This window comes from Watersipora subatra, chromosome 7 (genome assembly GCF_963576615.1).
Source record: "Watersipora subatra chromosome 7, tzWatSuba1.1, whole genome shotgun sequence".
Taxonomy (NCBI): Eukaryota; Metazoa; Bryozoa; class Gymnolaemata; order Cheilostomatida; family Watersiporidae; genus Watersipora; species Watersipora subatra.
Window position 1 is genome coordinate 21,309,049 of NC_088714.1, and position 23,307 is coordinate 21,332,355.

The following is a 23,307-nucleotide window of genomic DNA, read 5'->3' on the forward strand; positions in this document are numbered from 1 at the left end:
TAAGCGTTTATGTACAATATAATTAACAGGATAGTAAGCATTTTATGCACTGTTATATTTAAACAAAGTGTATCTACATGTATTACTGTTACTCAACGATAAAAATATCAGTGCACACTGTTTGCTCAGTAATACACAAGTAATTGGCACTAAGTATATATGTAAGCTCAGCACATATATACTGTAAATAAAATTTATATAACTGAACTCACTTATAATTAATAATAAACTAAATAATATTTTGATTTTATGTCAGACTTGATGAAACGATTTGGACAATATCAAAATCATAGACAAAAGTGGATGGCTTTCAGTCAAAAATAGAGAATATATTACATTTAGAAATTGTCTTCTCGTGAAAGTATTACTCGGAGTTGTCTTTTAGGAGTTTTGTGGAGCAAGGACCTTTTTCCATTATCGAAGGTAACGGAAGTTTCTAGTTAGGAGTAGTGCTCTCTTGTATGCGAAAGCTTCCTTGGTTTCAAATGATTTTCAGCGTAGCGCCATCTGTCCGTTGTTTTGCAAATGGCCTCCCTTCCGACTAACCATGATTGACGACGTCTCAAGTTCAGGAGCGCCAATGGGTCCCAATTCTGGTTACGGGATCAACTCTAAACCTAATTTTGATGAACATCCACCTCGTATAGAATATACTATGCCAGGTATTCTTCATTTCTTACAGACTGAATGGGCCAAGTTTGAAATGGAGCGCGCTCAGTGGGATGTAGAAAAAGCCGAATTCCAGGTAAGAAATATGACTGTATACGTTTATTACACCGTAGCATAAAGAGGTTTGCACTTAACGGACACCAAGAAGTGTTTATGAGTCGTTGCGTAATGTTGTTGGTAGGCAAGCGAATGTTTCTACTTGCTGCATTATCCAAAACAAACTTGGTTAATCTTACACTTCTGTAATTATAAATTTACGCGTCAAGTTATATAACTATATATAAATAAAAGTTTTGTAGAACTTTTGCTAAGTATTTTTAATTTATGAAAATGTAAACATTTTGATGTAAATAGTCTAAGATTTACTTATAGCTAGCTAATTGAGAATGACACCAATCAGCTTTGATATTTTACATGTGTAATTGTGCAAATGTAATATAAATAAAATTATTTATAGGCAAGAGTAGCATTCCTTCAGGGTGAACGTAAAGGACAAGAAAATCTTAAACAGGATCTGGTTAGGAGAATTAAGATGCTAGAATTTGCTTTGCGTCAGGAAAGGGCTAAAATACAAAAACTACAATATGGAGTAGAGCAAACACAGCAACAAGCAGTAAATAATGGCACACAAAGCTCAGAAGGTAGGTGACCTAGTATTTCTATTGCTATGTTATATTACTATGTTTGGAAACTATTATTATTTAAATAAATTTAATTCCTCATTAAGTCTAAACATTAAATTAAAAAATTTGTTTAACTACCGAGCTTTTAACACAAGGTCATAAGGACCAGGCTTACAATGGAATAATTTGATATAATTCACTATTTTAAATATATTTTAGTAGCCTCTCATTATCGTGAAGTAATTGTAGCTATGGTCATTTCTGTGCTATCAGCATACCTTTTAGCGTAGCTGTTAAATTTTGTTGTTTAGTTGGGCTACTATTCTTCACAGTATTTATCCTGTTGACATGTGCTCATACCACAGGGCAGAGGTTCTCATGGCCAATACTAGTTGAGCTTTTGCTGTAGTATATCTTGAAGGTTAAGAGACGTTTCAAAGCAATTTTTCAGATTACTAGAATAAGTCTTCCAAAACGTATTCTATTGGCTTTATTATTCTGATTGTTAGTTGTTAATTGTTGCATTATCTTTTCCTGGAAGTGTTATTTTGGGATAGTTCATCAGGTAAACTCTATCTCATTTTTTCATTGATTACTTTAATACTTACACTGTTCTATGTAAATAAAAATATTCAATCCAAATGTAGGTTCTTGGCGTGTTTACTTACGTGTCAAATACTTGCACGAGCTGACCATATCTTTGCTCATCTGCACCAATTTTTGTCTTTATTCAGTTTTCTGCGAAAAAATTTGTTTTCTGTTATCAACTTTCTATGAACATTTGTCCGTCTCAAGAAGTATATAGTTCATATTCATTTGTCCATCTATAGATGAGTATGAAGATAGCGCAACACCAAACATGACCACAGGGCCAACATATAGACAAGGGAGGCAACTGCTAAAACAGTGAGTATTAAAATTAGTGTGGAGTCAAAAAAGTGAGTTAAAAGTGCTTGGAGTCAAATAAAGACAATCGTATCTCATTGTCATCAGTTAACTTGCGTTTGTTTTAAATTTCGTTTATAAGCAACTTATAGTCCTTTAAACGAATTGGTTAACAGTGAGTTTTTCTAATTAGGATGTGCATTCTCAACTCATTTATTTGAGTATGGATGTTGATTTATATATATATTTTTGTTTACAATACTTAAACATAAGTTACAATAGTATTAGCTCATAAGATAGACTTTTAGATAGACTCATAAGATAGATGCTCAAGAAAGGCACAACTCCAAAAATATTTAGTAGCAAAAGAACTGCCGTGCCGTCAGGTAATATTGCTATTCAATAAGGTTCTTTAATTGTTTTTCTTCAGCATATTCTGACAATCCATTGAGATGCATGCATTGCGTTATACGTAATGCATAGTAAGAAAGGAAAGGTAAAAAGTAAGAAAGGAAGAAAATTTTTAATTGTCAATCATTTTTGGGTTATCATGAAGAGAGAGACGTTGCACAAATTTTATATCTTGTCCAGTGTAGATGCCAAATTGATTAATCAGATATAGTGACTTCATTTTAGAGCAATTATTCAGCCAAACCTGTTCCATATCATAACTGCTTCTTGTAAACCGGCAGCTCATTGGTGCAAAAAATTATTTATATTTTTCAATTGTCACACTAGAATTTGAACTGAGTTCTTGTAAACGCTTTGTTGTTTTTACCTTTTTGCCTTACATATGCTATGGAAAAGTTTTTTTGTATCAAACATTCACATTTTAATCTATTTATATTCTTCATATTCTAGGAAGGAAATGGTTTTACTTTACAAATTATAAATCTCAGACTGTTGCAAAAGCATTAGAAAGTATATCACTGTAGTAATATATGCATTTTCTGTTGACCTGGATGATGGTATGCATTTTCTACCGCAAAAGCCTACTAAAATCTTTTACCGGATCCTTAAAACATTTAGCTAACACCAGACAGCCACTCAACACTCAACAAACTGTGCTGCCTGAGTCGCGTTTTCACATGCACCTTCACATGTTTTTGTGATATTTCTCTCATGTAAAAATGGAAACTTTAACAGTTAACGTTAACAATTAGCGTTAACAGTTTTAACCTTCAAGGCATATATTGTCAAGGAAACCCCTTGACAGAAGTTACCACTATAAATATCAACAATGGACATTCTCTGATAATATTCCATATCCTTTGCTCGCCTTTGCAATCAACATTGTTAGAGGCAACGAAATGAAACTTGTGTTTCTTCCAGGCCTCCCTATTGGTATGGTTGGCTCAGAACTCTATTATGAACCCTCAAACTCTGGGTTTAAATATAGGAAAATTAATTTTATATCACCAAAAAATGTTTAAAAAGATTTTTATATCAGCAAGTGAATTTTCTACATTCATTTGATTTGTCGAACCATTTGAGATCCTTACACTCGAAGAGCTCTTTAATCACATGTATATTTTTAACTCATGCCGCGTGTGATGCCAGCATTTGTGGCATGTTTTCAGGTACCTAGAGGAAATTGGCTACACAGATGCACTGTTAGATGTGAGGTCATCACGGGTCAGGTCTCTTCTTGGTATACACTCGGATAAGGAACATCAGATGAAAGGGGAGATTGGACAGCAAGCTAATAGCCAATCTATGGCTGGTGACTCAAGGTATGCTGGCCTGTCTCCTTGTCGTTGCTGCCTCTGTGCCGACTTTTTATAATATTCAGTCATTTTGCTTTGTGGTATTTGCGATTACTGAATCATAGAAAAAAAACTGTGTTTACAAAGAAAAAACATTTACCACACTTTTCGGACTAATAGCCGCTACTTTTTTCTGATGATTTGAGCCATGCGGCTTATGTAAGGGTGCGGCTAATCTGTGGCTTTTTCTTTCACTGCTAGGGCGCATTAACCGGAATATCCGGTTAGTGCTCCAATAGCGGTGAAAGCAAAAACGAAACAATGCCTAACGGTACTGTTCCGTTAGCCACTAGGTTAAAAAGCGTCGATTAATACGAAACAGTGCTGTTATGCACTGTTCCGTTTTAAACAGCAAAGTTGCTGCTGCGTTAAAAAGCACCGTTCTGAGTTCTGCGGCCTATACAAAGGTGCAGCCTATGTATTGTTTTATTATCGGTTTTTAGAAAATAAAGCAAATACGGCTTATTTAGGGTTCCGGTTTATAGTCCGAGAAGTACGGTATATATATATAACCCATCCCAAATATATATATTTGGAGTATATATATAAAATGGAGTGAAAAGTTCCAAATGCATGAGTAAATTTGCTGTACAAGTATTTGTCAGGAACAATAAAACTGACAATTGCAGCAAAAGGCATAGAAAAAGGACCAACAATTTAATTGGTGTATTCGAGTGCTTTAAATAGCAAAATTTGTCATTTGAATCTATCACCAAGAGGATTCATAAAAATTCAAGATGGCAACTGTTAGACATTCCATACAATTATCTATAATATTTTGATTAAATGTTTTAAAAGCTCTAAAAAAGTTTTGCTTAAATTTAATCTTTATTAAATCGTAATATATCAAATCGTAAAGAAATCTCTATTGGCCATCTATCTGAAAAACTTTGCTTTTAAAGGTTGCACTGATAGGTCAGCCATTAGTCTACACGCTAAGTTCCAACTAGTTTTGTGCAGTTTTTTTTAAGTCAAGACAGCGTAAATGTTTGAGGACACAGTCATACGATTATGTATGCACATATAACTACAAGTAGTTATCCTACATTATGTTAAAGAGTAATTTTACAACTAAACATAATTAAACATGAACACTAATTACTAATACATGTATTTATATATATGCATGTAGGTCTTTGTCGCCATTTAACGTTTCACTTCAATGAATTAAAGTGCAATACAGTCATACTTCGACATACGGGTGCCCCAACATCTGAGAAAATTGAGATACGAGTGGAATTCCAAGCAAGTTACTGCCTTGAGATATGAGAAACCTTTGAGATACAAGCCGGTTCTCAATGGCTGCTTTCGAGGATGGCATCGATCGGTCTTTCTCATCGCATCAGTTTGAAAAAGGTTTTCATAGGGTCAGCTAAAAGTTATAGCGAATGAGAGGGAAAAAGTAGCAGGACGGAAACAGATAACAAAAAATTAAGACAATGACAAAATTAAACTAAGTTTAGTAAAAGATTAAAACTTAGTTTAACTCATTCGTACCCGACTAATTTCTAGGCGATTAGCCCCAGATACCGCTAATTTTTCAGGAAGTTGCCGTAATTCAAATTACTACTACAGGAGACAGACTGGAGATAATTTACTCATTCAAATTTCACAAGAACCAGCCAAGTCTCATCTTTCAAATTATGTTACATTCATATAGACAACTCATATCCCTTTTATGTAGATCCGTGCCTCAAGGAAGGTAGTTTCAGAAAATTTCCAATTTTGAAAAAGTTGTCATTTGCTGAAACAAAGTTAGATTTGCACCATAAAAGTTGCGAAATATACAAAGTTTGACTGAAATTACTTATTTATTACATACAATACATAGTTATGAGTATTATTTATACATATGCAATTAGTCATGAACATGACGACAATCATGAAACTCTAACTTCGAACTTTTCCTCACGAGTATCATCTTTCAAACAAAAGCATAGCAAATCTATATGACATTATAACTCAAATAAAACGTCATGAAAATGTTTCAAATAATAAAAATATGTTCAACAACTCTGTTCTGACTTCATAGACAGCTCTAAGAATCAATATGATCCAATCGAAACTGAAAGATAACGTTAGTCTGACTGCGACTGGCAGCCTGAAGAGTGCATTTTTATTTGAGCCTATAACGATTCAATTTGGCAAAATTAAAATTTTATAAAAACTTTGAAACATTAAAAATAATGTTTTAATTTGATTTATGCAGTCTTTCAATGTCTTACCACTTCTGAATCTGCATATTTACTTCTGGAGTTGAAAAAAAATTATCGGGAACGATAAAATTTCAAGTCGGCACGGTGATTTCCGGTTTTGGTAGATATTGAGATGGGTGTACTAATTTGGTTATAACTTTTGCCAGGGACGTCATACAGGCATAATTTAAAGTTTGTCTGATTGGTCAGAAATTTTTCCTTCTAACTAATCAAAAATTATTTTTTATAATTTGAAAATAACGATGCAAGGAGTTTGTAGATTTCAGACGCGAGTTAACTCGCGTTGGGTGATAAGCAATGTTATAAATACGTGAGTTAACTCGCGCCTGGCTGCGAATGAGTTAGGTGTATGTTTAGTGAGCTAAGTTCATTTCAATTTCAAATTAAATTCAAAGTTTGTGTTACGTAGCGTTACAAAAAGTTAAGTGTACCGAGCACGTTGCTGTCAAGTCTCTCACACCACCATTAGCCGCTACCTTTGTCTCAAAGGTAAGAGCTCCAGTACTGTTCATAGTAATGTTACATTTTATTGTAGATCGTAATCACTAAATAGGTGATTGTTTTACGAGTTTGATTCGCAATGTGACTATTTTCATGAGCCGGTGTTCCCTAAATATCACTATACAGACAACCATTTATTGTTGGTTATAAGCTATCATTTTTATGAAACATTTACCAGAAGAAACATTTTTGAAAATGAAGTTGTTTGCATTATTAAAAAATATCTCCATATGAAACATTGACATTAGTGACAGTTGAAGGTCTGTAAATACAGCCAATGTTGTGAGCGTTGGTACTGAATTACAGCAATTAAATACACGTTTTTCCATCATAATATTCTGTTTTTAGATGTTTTTCTCATAGTATGGGAACAGACTAATTTGTATTTAGTTATTTTGTATAGGAAATATTGCATTGACATACGAGCGCATTGACGTACGAGCTCAGTCCAAGAACGCATTAAGCTCATATGTCAAGGTATCGCTGTATTCACAGACCTTCAGCTGTCACTGATGCCAATGTTTCACATGGAGATATTTTTTAATAATGCAAACAACTTCATTTTCAAAAATGTTTCTGCTGGCAAATTTTTCATGAAAATGATAGTTTATATCCAACAATAAATGGTTGTCTGTATAGTGATATTTAGGGAACACCGGCTTATGAAAATAGTCACATTGTGAATCAAACTATTTTTCAATCTTATTACTCTGCTTTGACTGGAGAAAGATGGCATTGCTGACAATTTGACCATTGTGTATGCCTGACATGACCTGGTGAATGACGCTGTGTTATTAATATGCGTATGGATTAATTTACTGGTGTTTGTGCGATTTACTAATCAAGTTCAGTAATGAGCGACAGCAAATAAAGTCAGCACGTAGGTCGGTGAACTCTCTATGTAAGCAACATTTGATAAATGAACTGGTCAATCGATATATCATTTCTCTGATTAAAAGCTTTTTGCAGTAAAAGCTGCTCTAGCACCTGCTTTTCAGTTAGACTAATACATGTATGTGAGCAGTTGTTAAGCATCTACCCATCACTTGTTCTGCTCCTGACGTAGAACGGATAAACCTATTACACTCAGGGGATGTTGAAATTGTATTTCTTCATGTTATTACAATCTATTTGCAAATAGGCTTGTCTCATCGGGTTTTTCAAGGTTAGGTCAGGCTAGGCTGCATTACAGTAATGATACACCAATATGTTTTCTTTTCAAAGCACTTGTATTGAAATTTGATTCAAATCTTTCCAAAGGAATCTGTTACCAGTAGGACATACACACTCAAATCACAAATTACTGGATGATTCTTTATTCAGTCTGTCTGTCACATTTCCCAGCTTTATAGCAATGAAAATAACTAATGAAAAGTCAAAGGTGAACTCATTTATCATGTAAGCATGTACCCTTCCTTTATGCTTATCTGTGATTTAACATGTTGACTCCGGCAAATTACGTTGGACTATGGAATATAATCCAGGCATTGTAGTAATGTGGATGTTTCTATGCATTTGGCATCGTATCACTTCCTCCTCGCTCTACCTATGGAATATCATGTATCTGAACTGTTACTCTCAATACAGGATGGTCATCACTTCCCTCTCCAGTAAAGAGGAGACATCCATGTTAGATAATGAGAACACAGATGTGATGAAGGTACAGCTGAATTACATGCCACAACAGTCCGGAACAGTCGTTGATGATGCTGATGACAGGTTGGCTAGTCAATATCCGACAATAGTAGCACAGGAGTACACGAACATGCATTCTTGCAGTTCAAAATTTTTTATAAAGCAAAGTTATGCCAAAGATTCAGTTTTGCGCTTCTTAAAAATCTGTCAATGTTTTAAAGAATGGTATATCAACATAATGTAGTTTTTTCAAGGTGTCTATTGGTCATGCCATTGTCAGTCCTTTGTGAGAGCCTAGTATTAGTGCCAGTTGCTGTCTTGAGCTCCAAAGTACTTTGTCCTTCAACTATTGAATAGTCATGTTAGAGGTCACAATTAGGGTGCTAACTGACATTGGAATATGAGAAGTCGATGAGTAGCCCATGTACAATCACATGACGACATCGCTAACATGACATCGTCTCGTGTAAATTTAGTGCCTTGTGCAACATGTTCCTGTGGACTAGTGCTGAGCACGAGTACTTCTTGACCAACGGGTTTATCAGGTATCAGGTTTGTTGATACGGGTTTTGTGTCTAAAATTTCCAAACATCAGACATATTTTAAAATTTACAATGCAATTATAATTCTATTTAGTTTATTGCTTTTTACTATTTTCTAATGACCGATATTCGTGCTCGCAGTCTTAACCCTCTGAAGTTTGAACCTCAACTGTCAGTTTTTAGGTATGGCGTAGGGTGTGTCAGAAGCTCTATCAGCCGTAATTCCGGCATTCACATGGCTTTGTTTACAAAAGCCGCTTTAAGTAACAGCATAAATCAATCAAATTAATTTTTGCACAATATATTAGACCAGAAATTTTACTCCCATTTGTATGTTTTCAAATATCTTTACCTACTTCCTTTGTTTTAATAACAAACTTTATTTGAACGATATTGCGAAAAGATTGACACGACTCGTTTGTTAGTAGGTCATGAATGATTGAGATGCAAATAAAGAATTTTATAATACTAGTTACAATTTTCCAGTATATTTTGAGTCATAAAATAATGATGAACATGTGCTCAATGGATATGATGCTATTGTAAATGTTTTACAAGTTTTTTAAAATCGTACAAACTTTTATAGTTTTAGCCCGAATAATGATGAAGTACTGTTTTTTCTGTTTGATGACATTTGCTGTGGGGTGCCCGACTTTGTACTAGTGTTTTACCAAATATCATTGTATTATGAGCGCATTCAGATATATATAATAAAAGTTTAAAAACTTTGGATCGTTGGACACGTTGCCCAGGGTTACTAACGCGCAATGACAAAAAATGCCGGTGTTCAAAGGGTTAACAGGCGGGTTATCAAACAGTGTTTAGAGAGCAGGGCACAATAGACTGAGTTTTTATTCATTCTACTCAACGGATCCATGTAACAAAACCGAACTCAAAATCTCTATTGCCCGATACTCGAGAGAAGATAAACCCGCTAGTCCAACGAGTTTTATTACCCGTGCCCAGCACTACTGTGAACTCGTATCATCCTCATGATAATGAATATCAATCGCATAGGCTCTCATTCTCGTAGTCTTCCAACACATGAAAACAATTAGTGGTTTGAGATGCTACATGTTCAGAGAACAAAGCTTGACTTTCCATTATTGTTATTCTGTATATATCATATGATAGAAACTTGATGTAACTTTGTTACCTGGTCATTAAATAGTTTACACCCATGAATATATACCTAACAAACTTTTTCATTACTGTATGACAATTCCATTTTCATTGGTTTTCAATTAATTCTGTGTTCGTGAATATAATTAGCGCAACTTAGGATCAAATGTTATCAGGGGAAGATAACTCAAATATCAGTCTTACCACATGTTGATGGGTCACCTACAGGCATGTGTCTTCTAACACCTCATTGGTAGAATAGGTTCTTATGAATGAGAAAACACATCAAACGCGTTTTTCAGATTGCATGGAACAAATCGATCATAAGATTTACATATTAACTTTTGCAGTGTTGTCTATATTTGTGTGGTTATATCAAACGTTATACATTTTAAAGCTGGGTGTCATTCCCTTAGCATTTATTAATGTTCTTTTGATTGAGTCTTGTGTTTTTCTCACTGCCAATTATTCCTTGAGTACGGCAGTATTGATAACCATGCATGGCAATCTCCGATGTCATCTTGACTTTTGCACAAGCTTTAGAGCGTTCTTTAACCTTTAGCCATGCAGTGATGTTCCTTATTCGTGTCACAACATCGTTTCCTGTATCTCAGTGATGAGGACGACAGTCAAGAAGATGGTGATGACGATGATGATGACCTAGAGGAAAGGAGGCGCATAGCTAACTCACTGCCGTCTGGTCCCTCAGGCAAAATTACTGGGGTATTAGATGAGGAGGAGGTTTTAAATGAGGAGGAGGCCTTAGCCGAATTTGACTTTCTTGTATCTGAGCATGATGATGGGAGAACAGATGGTGAGTTTCACTTGTCTGGTCGTCATTCGTGAATAATGTCTATTTGAATGTATACATGTATAACAGTCTAAATACACTGTGTCTTAGCAAGATGTCAAAGTTACTCATATGTTTGCAATATATTTTTATTGCTGAGATCTTTTTAACAAATTAGGTAAAATTTGACCTTGACACACATATTTAAAAAGATGGAATATATATATGCCGTGACTTGTCAAGTCTCGAAAAATCAAAATTAATTTTAAAACCTTGAATTTTTCATATCAAGTTCTACCAGAAAATTACGTGAAGCAATGCTTAGGATGAAATGTTGAATTTGTTGTTTGAGGAGTAGGTTAGCCTGTCTTGACAAACTGTTGTTTTTGCGGAGTTGTCCCCATCGCGCGGGCGAACAACACAACAGCTTGTCACAAGACGTACTGCACTTGATGCATCAGCTGCACTTATAGGGAGTTGTTCTCTTCCATCTATGCGGCTTTGTTGCGATGTTATGTTGGTCGCTCCATTGGTAATCATAGCGGATTTCGCGCAAAAATTTATGTAGAAAAAAATAAGATTCCAACGTTTAACTAGCGACCAGTCTCTGCGGTAAACTTTAGTAGAACTTGAGAACTTAGGCAACAACAGCGACTAAACATGTCGTTATTTGTGCGCTCAGTCAGTTTAATTTCTATTTTTGTATCAGTCAGTTTTATTTGTTCTTATAGATTTTATTTTCAATTTATTTTATTCTCAAGGTTTACTAAAGTTTACAACAGAGTTGTAAACATCCAACAGTCTTTAGTTAAACATTGTCATCTTATTTTTTCTACATAGTTTTTGCGCGAAATCAGTTATGATTACCAATAGAGCGACCGATATAGCATCGCAACAAAGCCGCATAGATGGAAGAGAACAACTGCCTATAAGTGCAGCTGATGCATCAGGTACAGTACGTCTTGTGACAAGCTGTTGTGTTGCTCGCCCGCTCGACGGGGGACAACTCTGCAAAAACAAGCTTGTCAAGACAGGCTAGGAGTAGGTGTATATTGAGTTATTTGCTTGTTGATGGTACTTTTGTATCATTAAAAATAACTATAACCTCAAGAATTATTCAAGGTGAATCTAAATGGTTAGCTGTATAGGATTGTAAATGGTTAGCCGTATAGCATTGTAAATGGTTAGCTGTATAGCATTGTAAATGGTTAGCTGTATAACATTGTAAATGGTTAGCTGTATAGCATTGTAAATAGTTAGCTGTATTGCATTGTAAATAACTTGGTCTTATGTTACATTCATTGCTGAATAAAATAGCTCATTAGGACGAGATTATCATTTCTACATTTCTAGCAACTGTGCAAGAGACTCATCTACATACTGAAAGCTTAGGAAAAGTTATTGTTATATGGTTGTTCTGTCAAAGTTGTTGGTATTATTGAGTCGACAACCATTCATAATTGACGTTATCAATGTTTAGGCATCATGAACATGCTCCTTCAGTTAATGGGCAGCGCAGTTGTCAGTTACCCAAACATACATGTAGTTTGTCTCTTTTTATACATGTTTAGGAGATGGTTCCGATTGGACCACCAAGAATACTTCTACGGATTGGCCAATTGATGCCCAGAGATTGAATATTCAGATAGAGCAATACAAAAAGGATCGAAAGATCAAACATGACAACTCACAAAGGCCAAAGAAACATGACTTGCAGGCTATGATAGCGACCCTGGGGGCAGACGATGATATGGGAGATGAAACTGACGGTTAGTGCCAGTTTACATAACTAGTCATGTTAGTTGTCTAGGAATATGCAGCCTGTTTTTGGTGTTGAGTTTGTCGCTACATTCACTAAGAGTACTCCGAATTGTAATGTGACAAAGGGGAGTTTTCTTCTCATAATGAGACATTTCACCATCATCTCTGAGTTTTTAGCATCAATACTCACTGATGAGTGCTTTTCAATGGCTTCAATGTGTTCCTTCTATGCTTTGATTCTCCCATAGTTCCTGTAGTTGTGCTACTAATTGATGTAACATAACTTGTAGTTGCCTCCTGAGTAGAATCTGTGTTTCTGCTATTTCTAGTCTAATCTAGCTACGTTAGTTATAGTTAGTATTCACCTTCACAGGCCGTGTAGAAGGAGGCAAAGTTAATTCTGACATGATCATGAAACTTCCTCCTGGTTCCTCGTTAGACCGCCAGTTGGATGCAACAGGCATTGGATTGGGTGATCTCGCCGATATCTCAGTAACAAATGATGAACAGAGCTCCCTCGATATCCAGTTCGATGTGAGTAATTCAACTGCTATCGATCTCAGGGTGCTACTTCCCAAAGGTTTTTTGTTGGTAGAGCAGCATATTGGCATGCGTAAGTTGACTATGTAGGGTTATCTTTGGTAGGTGCTTGTTTGAAAAGGTTTAGGTGGTTAACCTTGAGCTTGCATTTGCTCGCTAGACATCCCTGTTGGTTTTTAGATTTCTATGGCAGTTTTTAGTATTGTTCTTACACTAGAATGGTCGCTGTGTTCAGCATGAAAACTGAGTGTGGCTTGTTAAATGAGACATTTATGAGAGCGATCTCATTTGTTTTCCATACTGGTGTGGCTTGTGCCGACATTCTATTGCTTGTATTCTTGTTAACTTTGTAGCTTGGAGCACCTGACGCAAATACTAGAAAAATATGGAATTCTAAATACACACTACGTAGGTAAGAAAGCTATTGATGGTTTCAGTGATTCTAATTCACATACTGTCAAACCTAGATATACAAAATTAGTTCTTTTCGATATCTGCTCTGTGTGTCAGAACTGTTTTATGCTAGCTCGAATATTATTATGAGAATATATTGTGCTTCATTTTTTTCACACCTCAAAACTTACCAATAGATACCTGAAGTAATTACATAATAGGAGTATTTAAACAAATGTATTACGTAAAGCTATTTAAAAAAATTCATTAGATATAAGAATTTAATTGGATGAATTAATAATAAATAAAGCGAGATTTTTATTGCTACTTCGTCACAGGCCTTGAATACAGGCGAATTGAGGTGGGGCCTTTACTATACAAGAGAGCATGGCGTATAGTTAGAGGTAACACTAGAGATACAGAGGTAGTCTTGCTTAGATTACGTGAACTTTTAAATTATAATAACTTATTTATATTTTATTTTTCACATTTTACCTTCTATTATCATGGCAGCCTCTCTACTACTCTCTACTTACTATCACTGGTTTCAGCCTTCATTTTTTCACATCATTTTCAATTTTTTCCTGATAACTACTGGGCAGGCTTCAGAGATTTTTACAAAGTTAGTCCGAAATGTTAGCTCTTGTTTTTTTATTCAGTATGTTTCCATGATGTGATTAATCCACAAGTTTATCACCATCCGCAAGATGGACAGTAAAAATCTGCGGGTTAAGCGAGTTTTGTGAATCGCAAATTTTTCACGTCTGGAAAGATGGAAAGAGCACTTAGGAATGGTGCGCAAGAAAATGTTGCATAAGCTATTCCATTTTCAACATTTTCACACTTCAGTCGTTCTTATTGCGATTTGAGCAGTTCAAAATGCGCCACTTTGACCTCTGGCATACAAATCATTATCTTTTTTAACAAATCACCCGTGGTAACCCGCCTCATGCAAATGTCTTATGAAACACTTATCACACGGCGACTCAACATGGGCATAACTCCAAATCTAAATCGTAGAAACACTGATTATCCGTTGTTTTAATTCTAAGTACAGTAAACAATGTAAACAGTAAACAACGGCCCTTATATGCGGAGCACTAGTCAGTCTCACTAATAATAGCTTTTAATTTAGTTATCACAAAACTAAGATTGTTGTGGTTAAGTGGAGGATCATATTGAGCAGACGTTGAATTTTATCTTTCAGTCATTTTGATGGAGTTAGAGCATTGACATTTCACCCCGTCGAACCAGTTCTTCTCACAGCTTCAGAAGATCACACGATGAAGCTATGGAACCTACAGAAAACTGTCCCAACTAAAAAGTGAGTCCCAAACGGTCTCTATACAATGCCTCGGACACTTTCACAGCGCTGTGTTAACTGTTGGTATGCGCATTACACCAATGTTTACTGCTACAATGTCTACTTGTGTGAAGTCACTCAATACTTTTTACAGAGGACAAAAATTACTGTAACCTAATTCTGCAGCTGGTTTTAAAAGGCGGAGGCACAGCTCTATTTTCTATAGATTATCAATATTAGCACTAAAACACTGCTCTAGTTCACTTTCGTCGCTGTCTATATCCAGCATTCTCTAGTTTAGTATGGAGTTTGTGTTGCGGATGTACTATTTCTTTACTCTCGCTTCAATTCGAAGCAACCAATTTTGTTAGGAATAACATAGTGCCTCCATAAAAAATCCTTTGAACCCTAACGGCCGTTATTCCGGCATTGTGTAGGGTGTGTCAGAAACCCTAGAGGCACGAATACCAGCATTCGCATGGCTCTGTTTACAAAGGCTGTGTTTAAGTAACGGCGTAAACTAATCAAATTAATTCTTGCACAGGGCATTAGACCAGAAATTTCCCTTCCATTTTTAACGGTTTCCAAATATTCTTCTCTACATCCTTCGTTATAATAACAAATCTTTTTAGAAGAATGTCAAGAAAAAAAATCGATACGACTGTTTCATCAGTAGGTCATGGATGATTGTGATGCAAATGAAGAATTTTATGATACTAACTATAATTTATTCAATTTATTTTGAGTCATGAAATGATGATGAGCGTGTGCTCGATGAATATGATGCTACGGTAAATGTTTTTACGAGTTTTTAAAGTTTTTTGCGCGATTTTTTATGGTTTTAGCGCAAATAATTGTGAAGTACTGTTTTTATCTGTTTGATAACATTTGCTGCGGGTTGCTGGACGTTTTTACTAAATATCATTGTATTATTTTGCACATTCGGATATATTTAATAAAAGTTTGAAAGCTTCAGATCATCGGACAAATTGCCCAGTGTTACTGACACACATTGACAAGGGCGGCCAGGGTTCAAAGGGTTAGTTAGGGATCAGTCCATAATTCAACAATAGATGGTAATATCGATTATTGTCATCTATTATGTAGCTGATGAACAAAATCAAGTCAAATATTCAATTAACATCCTTTATGTGGAATGTCACAGCATTTTCTATTTTTAATTAAATGAATAGCTAGTGGAAAATTCTAACTAGGTTTTCTCCTTACTATTTGTTAAATCTATAGGGTAACTCACTACCATTTTTCATCCATAGCATGCGGTTGCCACTCTTTCAGAATGTTAGTCAGGTGAATACAGAATTCTTGTTTAAGATGAGAAAGTGTCATTCGCACACTATTTGTCTAACAGATTATCACAAGAAAGCAACTTTCGCAATTAACATATTAGTTAATTGCAATCTCTGTCAGTATAGCTGTGTTAGCTGGTCATCTTTGTTTCATAGCCACAAGTTTTTCTTTTATTGAAGTTAGAAAAACACAACACTAGAGATTCTTATTTTCCCTATTCGGCCTGCTGAAGCTTGATGGGTAGGTAAGGTCGAATTGAAGGTAATCTCTTGCTCATCTCTATGCTTAGCAGCAAGTCCGGTCTCATAGATGTTCTTTTTAGTTAGGAGTGTAATTCATTTGCTGCAGGGCGACAGCGCTGGATGTAGAGCCAGTCTACACATTCAGGGCGCATCAAGGACCGGTTCTGTGTCTGGCCATGAGTGCGACTGGGGAGGAGTGCTTCAGCGGTGGCATGGACTCTACCATCAGGTGTTGGAACCTGCCTAGTTCTAGCATAGATCCCTACGACTCGTACGGTTAGCATCTAAAAGTTAATAGCGGCTTTTTCTGTCACTCCTGTCATGCAAATGCTTATCAGTGTCTTTTATAAGAGCTCCGTTTTGAAAAGACGTAACATAGTTACTGGTAGCAGTGGGTACACAATCCTTCTTGGTGATTTCAATGTTGTAAAATCTTATTTTGCCTTCAACTCTTGTAAAATGTCCTTTTAACTCTATAACAGTTTGTCACGAATCCTAAATCGTGTTTATATTCTAAATGGTAATCGGTCTTACAAGTGAAATTGTGAATCTTTATTGGTCAAAGTATGAGAGGTTTATCTTTATTCAACACAAGTATTGCAACAACCTAACTTGTCTGCAAAAATACCTTTAATATGTCATCAATGTAACAGTCGGGATAAAACTTTATCACAGCCTATTGATGATTTAGTTGATTGCATACCCTACATTTCACCCTGGCAATACTGGTGTATTGTTACAAAAACATGTTTAAATTATGTATGCCACTTACTATTACTGGATTGCTATCTAGTTGATTATTCCGTAATATTCGAAACTGGAAATCTGTTATTTATATTGGATAGAAATCTGAATGCAGGAGTCTTGAATCGCATCAGGTTTTAATGCAACAATATGCAGCACAGCTTCAGATTCTATTCACACACTAATTTAGTGTGTGAATAAGACTGAAGTAATGTTATAAATAGTGCTTAATATTGCAAAAACTATTAAACCGTTGAGTCTTTTTTCGTAACTGTAATTAGCTGATAGGGTAATTTATTATTAATAACTCATTAGTAACGTGTTTTTGTTATGGACTACTGTGGACTACTATGGACTATGTTATCATTACTATAGACATGTAATAGTTACATTTGAAATTCTATTAATAATGGGAGTAAATTATTGTAGTATAAACATGTACATTGACTTACGCAGGTAATAAGAGTATCACGAAATATTCATGTGACACGTGTTTATAGCCAATTTGAAGATGTTATGGATTGATTGCAGACTCTAGCATATTACAAGATACTCTGGTAGCACATACAGACGCTGTTTGGGGTTTGGCAATACACAGTACTAGAGTTCAGCTTCTCTCCTGTTCCGCTGATGGCACTGTTCGACTCTGGTCTCCCGGCCTTAAAATGCAGCTGAATAACACTTACCTACCTCCAACTGAAAGTAAGTAGAACTCATGCCGGTTTCTTAGTAAATATAAGAATACACTTGAAACCTTGTGAATTCCAATTCTATTCAGGAACTTCCAATCAACCATGGTATGATTGCAAGGAAATTATCCTTAACGTACATTTTTCTAATGAGATCCATTGAGGAAGAGTATATGATTTTAATCGAAGTCCGTCCATCTCCAGATATAATTATATTGGTTTTTACTTAATTAGGTGATGGCGTGCCAACATGCATAGACTTCATAGCTAGTGAGCCAAATCATATGATGGCAGCCTATTCCTCAGGCAACTCTTATGTCTTTGACCTGAATACTGGTCAGAAGGTGCTGCAGTTTCAGTCCCAACCATCAGGTAGGCATTGGTATTGTTATTTGATAGCTATTACGGACCTGTCTACATATATATAGCCAGCTATCAGGTCATGTGACCTTCTAAGTATGGAGCAGTGTTTATGTAGCACCATCCGTCATGCTAGGGTGTATGGCGCCTTACAGTGCCTCGTGTTGCGTGTTCGCAACTCAAGTTGTACAACTCGAGTTATATTTACAAACTCGAGTTGGTAAATATAACTCGAGTTGTACAACTCGAGTTGCAAACTCGGCACACTATAATTCGCCATTAGCTCTAGTCTTACAGTACATACATACATAGTTTAATTTCTATTAGCTAACGGGTGCCTATTGATGTACCATTGTTAATATAACCAGATCTACGGTTATGCTACCGTAATACCAATATATTGCACCTTACTTTTACAAAGTCGCGTTGCGTGTTCACAACTCGAGTTGTGCAACTCGAGTTGTGAACACGCAACGCGAGGCACTGTAAGGCGCCATATAGGTTGTCATCACTGTTTACTTAGCAGTTGGACACCAAGCATGGTAAATATTTATGTCATCACATAAATGTGATGACACTTGGTATGTTGGTAACCATGGCAGGCTGAGTTTTGGGGCTTCCTGTCACAAACCCAAGAGCTTGACTATTCGGTTCAAGTTGTCAAGTGTTACGAAAAGGGCATTTTTAGGTAACTTTTTTTAGGCATTTGTATATGTCACGCTTGTGCACCCCTGGCTTCCGGTATCACTATAGCTGTCATACATTCGAAATGCTACACCACAGGTAGGGCAACAGTGATCACCTGACTGCATTCGAACAATGTCACAAACAATTTGCATCTCTCAATTGCTTGTGGCAGTTGCAAGTAAATTACACTGATTTTAGAGCAGTGGTTCTTCTCATGGCCTTATATATAATTTACGATGCTTTTGCAGAAGGCAGCAATAGGATCAACAAGTTAATCTCCCACCCTACATTACCAATGGCTATCAGTGCTCATGAGGATCGTAGCATAAAATTTTATGACAGCACAAGTGGCCAAATTATACACTCCATGGTGGCACACTTAGACTCTGTCACATCCCTAGCCATTGATCCTAATGGCCTCTATCTATTATCAGGAAGTAAGTAACTATCCCTGTTCTGGTTCAGCCCACTCGAGTGTTGTGTGATGTTGGTGTGCAATAGCGCTATCACATTCCCTCATGGAGCCTTATACATATTCTGATACAAACACCAGGATAGTTGTGCAAGTTTTTTTCCTTTTATAGAATCATCCCCTCTCTCTCTAAATGTCAAGCTAATCTTTTTACCTGGTTGATACTACATAGTTGGGATTAAAACTTGTTTATTGCACTATCGTTATGCACATTTCAAAGAGCTGTACGCTTTCAATCCATGATGTCAAGTATATTTCTAAAGGTGATCCTGAAAATAGCAATTTACTCAACAAGATAGTTGAAGGTCAGCACTACATGGCATGTTGCTGGAGTTTCAATGTAAAAACCTAATGACTCAACATGCTATTAGCTTTGAACAGAATACCTTTTTAAAATCGGAATTCGTCATTGGACCAATGTCAACTGTTATACTTAGTTTTACGAGTGTTGACAACTGAATTGTTGATGTCTGCAGGTCATGACTGCTCTATACGCTTATGGAGCATGGACAACAAGGCATGCGTACAGGAGATCACATCTCACCGAAAAAAGCTTGACGAAAGCATATTTGATGTAGCCTTCCATCCTAGTAAACCATATATAGCTAGTGCGGGAGCTGACGGTGTAGCTAAAGTACTTGTGTAATGAAATATCTTTTAGACTCATTTAAGAGCATTTTATCAGCACATTAACAAATGATGCCTGAATAGGACATCTTCAGTTACCTTAAAAACCAATGAATTGAGCTCGAATGTTTGTTTTTTGTTCACTTCTCTGAATTGAATAGCGGCATGTACGCTCATGATGATATTTAAACTGCTACCATTGTTCATGGGTCCACTGCAGGGGTGGATGTAGTATTTGTTAAGTTTTATTATTTATATCAATTTATATTGTATAGGCAGTAGGACTAGTGATGTGTTTTTGGCACGTGTCTGTAAAGGGCTTGCAAGAGAGTGAATGAAGCATACAAAGATGTAACACAATATGTATTCACCAATAAACAGCCGAAGTAATATTCCTGTTATTCATTGCCGTAACCAGCTTCAATTATGCTTGAACCTGTCTTTAGCTCAAATAATTACCTTCAGGTAGTGCCACAATGCACACACAACATGATATTTATTGTAACCACATGGCGTTACTGTGAGATTTTTTATGAAATAATGAAACTAAGCACAAAATGAATTTTAAAATGAGAATTCACCAGGAAGCTACACTCAGTACTTTTTAATTAGATTCCACTAGCTTCAACGTTTCAATTTTCCTGATTCATTCTTTGGTTCGACCTTTACTATTTTGCAGCCACTGGGCTGATAATGCTCTAAACTCTTTATCAACTTATCAATAGTTTCTTGCCTCGCCTCCACCAGCAGTGTGAGCTGGTTGAGATCCTTGCGCAGCTGTATCATTGTATCATCTTGTTTTTTCTCTTTTCTGGCTGCGTTTGCAGTTTGTCTCCAATACTCCATGGCAATGACACCTGTCAAGTGTCGTAGAACTGACATGAACCATTTAAGTTAGCTGATTGAAACACCTAACAAAATGGCTACATATACAGTGGGAGTACAGCCAACTATACTAGAAACAGATATGAATAAAATTCCTTGGTTTCTATTCAGTTTTAGCAGATGGAGCTACTTTGCATTTTACCAGAGAAAAGATAGGACACTGCCCAAACAAGATAAATCGACAGAATCATTCAGCTCGGTTTCAAAAGTAAAATTAGTATTTTAATATGCTGTGGTAAACTATATGTAGAAACATTAGAATTTGTTCATTCAATTATTATCTACACAGAGTATTCCAAGGATGAGTAATATATATACAATACCAGCACCAACTGTAAATATAAACAGCTCTCCTAACATTTCAGCTCCAATGTCTATTGCAGCCGCTTCAGAAAGAGGAGCAATTTTTAAGGACTTGCTCCGCCCAGCTCCAGCTGACCACATCCGAAGTTTTACATCTATTCGGTGATGAACTGCAGACAACAATAGTATGATTGTAGAAGAGCGCATCTAAAAAAAGGTTTTTGTTACATTAAGGACATTTAATCGAATATCACTAATTTTTCCTGTGGCCAATAGTCCAATTAATGATGCATATACAAAATTTTACAATAAAGAGTGACCAGCATACGTTCTGCAACTATACGAACCACTTTAAAACCAATTTATTAAGAAAACATAGTGCAAAAAAGAATTGTAGAATTTAACACGTACCATAACTTAAAAACTGCGCATAAAATTCCACCAATAATTGCTCTCTATCAGCAATGGGGCTTGTTTATTTCAAACCTACGATGCATAAAATGGTACACAAGTTAATCACAAAATATCACAGTATAATCTGTAGTACAAAACATATTGTGAAAAAAAGTTCCAAAGTGTATAATAGTATAATTATCCAACAAACATACGAATGTAAAGAAAACTTACACTGCGCTGGGGGGATGCAAAGGTACGTCCTGATAGAGTGATGTTCCTTTGCTTTTCTTTTTATGTAGCCAGCGAGTGGCTTGCTAAGTTGTTTTATGAATAAACTAAATAACTTGATTACAGGAAAAGGCATGGCGAAATAACTACAGGGGAAATGCAAAATTTATGTTTATCATCCTTGTTACGTCTTATTTTTGAGCATTGCGAAGAATCTTAAATTAACCTTGACATAGATCAAAACAATACCAGTCGTCGATGGTGGATCAGTTACAATGGAATTAGTGATTACCAAGCGGAAACGTAATTTCTTATAACTGCAAGTGCGGGGACTACGTTGGCCGGATCAGAGCCGTATATATAGTTTCACAGAGTCCCGCGACCAACAGAGGCGTATACGGGAGCTCACTCGAATCCAAACAAACCGGCCACGCCCACTATTTTTATATAAGTTATAATGGAGAGGCCGCAACATTAACCACAAAAATTCACTCCCATGGGCAGTCGCTCTAAAATTGATGGTTGCATTATACACCATTTGAAAGAGGACAAAATTCCCTACAAGAAGCTACCGATAATTTTTTTCTATTTAAGAAATTAGCCCTTTCAAGGCTTAAATTAAAAAACATCTTACCTAAATTGATTTATAGCTCGAGTTCTGATAGGTTTTTGTATCGGCAACCAGTTTCTGTTTGGGTTTCTAAAGGAATTACGTTTTAATTGTTGTGTAAAAACCATACATGCCGCAACTAATCAGATATGACATAGTGGCTGGCAGCAATATTCATTTGAATATTGCTTGTGGATACATTTCCTTCAATTCTCCGTCTCACAAGCACACCAAGGTGCTATCAGCTGAAGATCAATTAAGCAAAACATATATGCAAATATATTGTATATACATGTAGTATCGCAATACATATGCAAAAACCAGGCTCAGGCAAGCAGTTACAGATATTAAGATCATCTGCACGCGACTAAATGAAAATATAATTTACGTAGCAGTGACAAACCACAAAAACAAAATAATAGTGCAATAAAATTTGGAATTCTGTTAAAAAGCATTCGCAACACTGGTTTCAGGTGAGCAGTTGGATACTACTAATATTTTGACAATATATTAAGCTGAAAAATATTAGGCATAAGAAAATATAAACAGAGCGAGTAATGAAAAGAAAACTTGGCTTAGAAGGCGCTCTTCAGCTCTGCTCCTCAACAGACGCTTTAAGCTGAGAGTTAACTGATGACGCCAACTCTTTGCACAAGATCTCGCATTGCCATTGATGCACTCCCAAAGCTCACAGACGATCCATTTTTCAGCGCTTCAGTGGCTTTTCTACACATGAAGTGCAGACGTACCGCTAGGAACTTCTTCACCAGACAATGTCCTAGCTGATGTTGGCAGCTTATCGATGTCAGTGCACAGCAGCCGGCACTGAGTTCTAAGCAATGGTTGGTCAATGCTTCAGCTATTTTTGGCAGATGAATTTGTGCCTCATAGGCACGTACAGCAACCTCCCATTTCATAAGCTCAGCAAAGAACTCATCACTCACCTCAAAAAGGGCACCATCTTTAAAATTCTTGAGCTGGGTGAACCTTGATTGATTTTGATGACAACT

General features: G+C 36.1%; 2 protein-coding genes across 2 annotated transcripts; one reads left to right on the forward strand and one right to left on the reverse strand.

The window, feature by feature from the left end:
• The first annotated feature begins 530 nt into the window (after positions 1–530).
• LOC137401044 (striatin-3-like) lies at positions 531–20,267 on the forward strand. Its single transcript, XM_068087386.1, has 15 exons — positions 531–745; positions 1,127–1,310; positions 2,123–2,198; positions 3,758–3,910; positions 8,248–8,379; positions 10,574–10,773; positions 12,321–12,518; positions 12,884–13,044; positions 13,404–13,462; positions 14,651–14,767; positions 16,403–16,572; positions 17,572–17,742; positions 17,964–18,101; positions 19,025–19,213; positions 19,725–20,267. The coding sequence occupies exons 1-15, from the start codon at positions 548–550 to the stop codon at positions 19,892–19,894; spliced, it is 2,316 nt and encodes a 771-aa protein (XP_067943487.1). The 5' UTR covers positions 531–547; the 3' UTR covers positions 19,895–20,267.
• Positions 20,268–20,414: 147 nt separating this feature from the next.
• On the reverse strand, positions 20,415–22,276 carry LOC137399384 (optic atrophy 3 protein homolog). Its single transcript, XM_068085470.1, has 3 exons — positions 21,691–22,276; positions 21,084–21,233; positions 20,415–20,732 (listed from the first exon to the last, which is right to left on the reverse strand). The coding sequence occupies exons 1-3, from the start codon at positions 21,821–21,823 to the stop codon at positions 20,500–20,502; spliced, it is 516 nt and encodes a 171-aa protein (XP_067941571.1). The 5' UTR covers positions 21,824–22,276; the 3' UTR covers positions 20,415–20,499.
• Between the last annotated feature and the right edge of the window lie 1,031 nt (positions 22,277–23,307).

What these genes read in the sequence shown, in the direction of transcription:
- LOC137401044 (XM_068087386.1), top strand. Translation starts at nt 548, where the DNA reads ATGATTGACGACGTCTCAAGTTCAGGAGCGCCAATGGGTCCCAATTCT. An exon ending in TTACCTACCTCCAACTGAAA is followed by an intron (nt 17,743 to 17,963) that starts GTAAGTAGAACT and finishes TTACTTAATTAG; the next exon opens with GTGATGGCGTGCCAACATGC. An exon ending in GTTTCAGTCCCAACCATCAG is followed by an intron (nt 18,102 to 19,024) that starts GTAGGCATTGGT and finishes ATGCTTTTGCAG; the next exon opens with AAGGCAGCAATAGGATCAAC.
- LOC137399384 (XM_068085470.1), bottom strand. Translation starts at nt 21,823, where the DNA reads ATGCCTTTTCCTGTAATCAAGTTATTTAGTTTATTCATAAAACAACTT. An exon ending in TTGCATCCCCCCAGCGCAGT is followed by an intron (nt 21,234 to 21,690) that starts GTAAGTTTTCTT and finishes TGTTGTCTGCAG; the next exon opens with TTCATCACCGAATAGATGTA. An exon ending in TATATTTACAGTTGGTGCTG is followed by an intron (nt 20,733 to 21,083) that starts GTATTGTATATA and finishes GACACTTGACAG; the next exon opens with GTGTCATTGCCATGGAGTAT.